The sequence below is a fragment of the Arachis duranensis genome, chromosome 2, assembly GCF_000817695.3.
Source record: "Arachis duranensis cultivar V14167 chromosome 2, aradu.V14167.gnm2.J7QH, whole genome shotgun sequence".
NCBI classification, from domain to species: Eukaryota; Viridiplantae; Streptophyta; class Magnoliopsida; order Fabales; family Fabaceae; genus Arachis; species Arachis duranensis.
Window position 1 is genome coordinate 86,000,506 of NC_029773.3, and position 1,764 is coordinate 86,002,269.

Genomic DNA, 1,764 nt, shown 5'->3' on the forward strand with positions numbered 1-1,764 from the left:
TTGCCCTTTTAATAAATTATTGAGTTGGAACTTGAGATATTTTGGTTAGAACTTGAAAATTAGATTGGATGGTTAAAAAAATATTTAAAAAATATGAGAAAAATCTTAATGAGCTAAACAAGCTACTGGGTTTATTTTACGGCCAACCTATTTAATTCACAAATTAATTTGGTCGAACCTATTAAACATCTTATTTTCAAAAGTCTATTTTTTAAGACAAAAATCCGTTCATCTAAAATAGTTAAATAAAATAGCCTAACTCAACCCATTTTCTGAAGTCCTAATATTTCATTAAAAAAATATTCTAAAATCTTTATAAGGTAAAATAATCTTTCACATAATCATTTTATATTCACTTATTTATATTCTTAATTATACTTTTCCCTCCTCTGATCTTCTCTTAAACATTTATGTAAAGAAAAAAATTATCACTCTTATTAGCTTCCACCTATATAAGAATTAGCCCTAAAAGGAGTAATAGAAAACATGTATGGCACAAAGTTTGGTCACACACTCCAATTTGACACCTGGATAGAAAACATGATACATGTATCTTGCTTCCTCAGCTGGCTATAAATCATCAATCCACAACACCATACCCATGCAAATTCATCACAACACACTACTAAAGCCAAAACCCTCTTACTCTTGCCCCCAAAAAATTAAAAAAGAAACCAATAATATAATAAAATGGCCAATTTTTCCATACTAGTCTTTCTCCTTCTTCTCTTCACCACCAACACTTTCTCCCTCCAACAAGAAATAGAGCTACTAAAAATGACCCAAACCCAAGTTTCACAAATCATGAACAATTTGTTAGGGAAACTTGGAAATGAAGCCATGCTAGTTGTTGATGATCATTCACACCAAAATTATTCAAGTACCAGTGTGGCTCTAAGAGATTGTGCTAATCTCTATGAGGAGAGTGAGTATAGGCTTTCTTACATGATGAACTCAATGAATAGTAGCTATTATTATTATGACAATGATGATGCACTTTCTTGGGTTAGTGCTTTGATGACAAACCACGAAACTTGTTTGGATGGATTGAAGGAAAAAGGGTATGTTGGTGCTCATGATGAGGTTTTGGAAAATGGAAACTTGACCATGTTGCTTGGCCAAGCTCTTGATTTGTATGCTAAGAGAAAAGGCAAAGCAAAACCAAAAGGTGAGAGTATATATTTACTTAACTTTAATTTGTAGTATTTTAATTTCTTGTCTATTAATTAGTATTATTTAAACATAATTATTTTTATATTTTATGTTGATATATATGTATTGTTTGATTTTTATTGGATCTATCAGATATGAGATATATTTTTATATATGTAAATAAATAATATATCAATTTAAAATATTTTATGGTAACTATATATTTTTATAAAGAATTGTTTGTTTGACTAAAGTAACATATCATTAAAAATTTAATTTATCTAAATATACATTATTCTTAATGTTTTGAGATATACATTTCTCATGATATATTGTATGAAATGATCACTTTTATTTTCTCTGCACTTTCTTGTCATGATCACTCTCAATCACTTCCATGAAGTGATTTTATTGATCAGGTAGGGATTAGAGAATCTTCTATTTGTAATATAAATGTCTGTATCATGATTGACATATTAAAGCCAAAAAGTCAATCTATATCTTCTGATATTAAACTAAATGTTACGTATATGAGATGGATATACCACGTACAATATAAAAAAAATCAATTTTTAGCAAATGTTTATTAGTAATAATATAATAATTATTATT

The 1,764-nt window shown here is 28.0% G+C and overlaps 1 protein-coding gene across 2 annotated transcripts in view; it reads left to right on the top strand.

The window, feature by feature from the left end:
* Positions 1 to 490: 490 nt before the first annotated feature.
* The window catches only part of LOC107475496 (pectinesterase), a 5,329-nt gene continuing 4,055 nt past the window's right edge, over positions 491 to 1,764 (top strand). The window contains exon 1 of one of the 2 annotated variants that reach the window (XM_052257503.1): positions 491 to 1,168. In XM_052257503.1, the coding sequence (XP_052113463.1) occupies positions 691 to 1,168 (478 nt within the window). In that variant the 5' untranslated portion in view covers positions 491 to 690. The remainder of the gene's footprint in view (positions 1,169 to 1,764) is intronic. The other variant, XM_016095141.3, reaches the window with a different exon arrangement.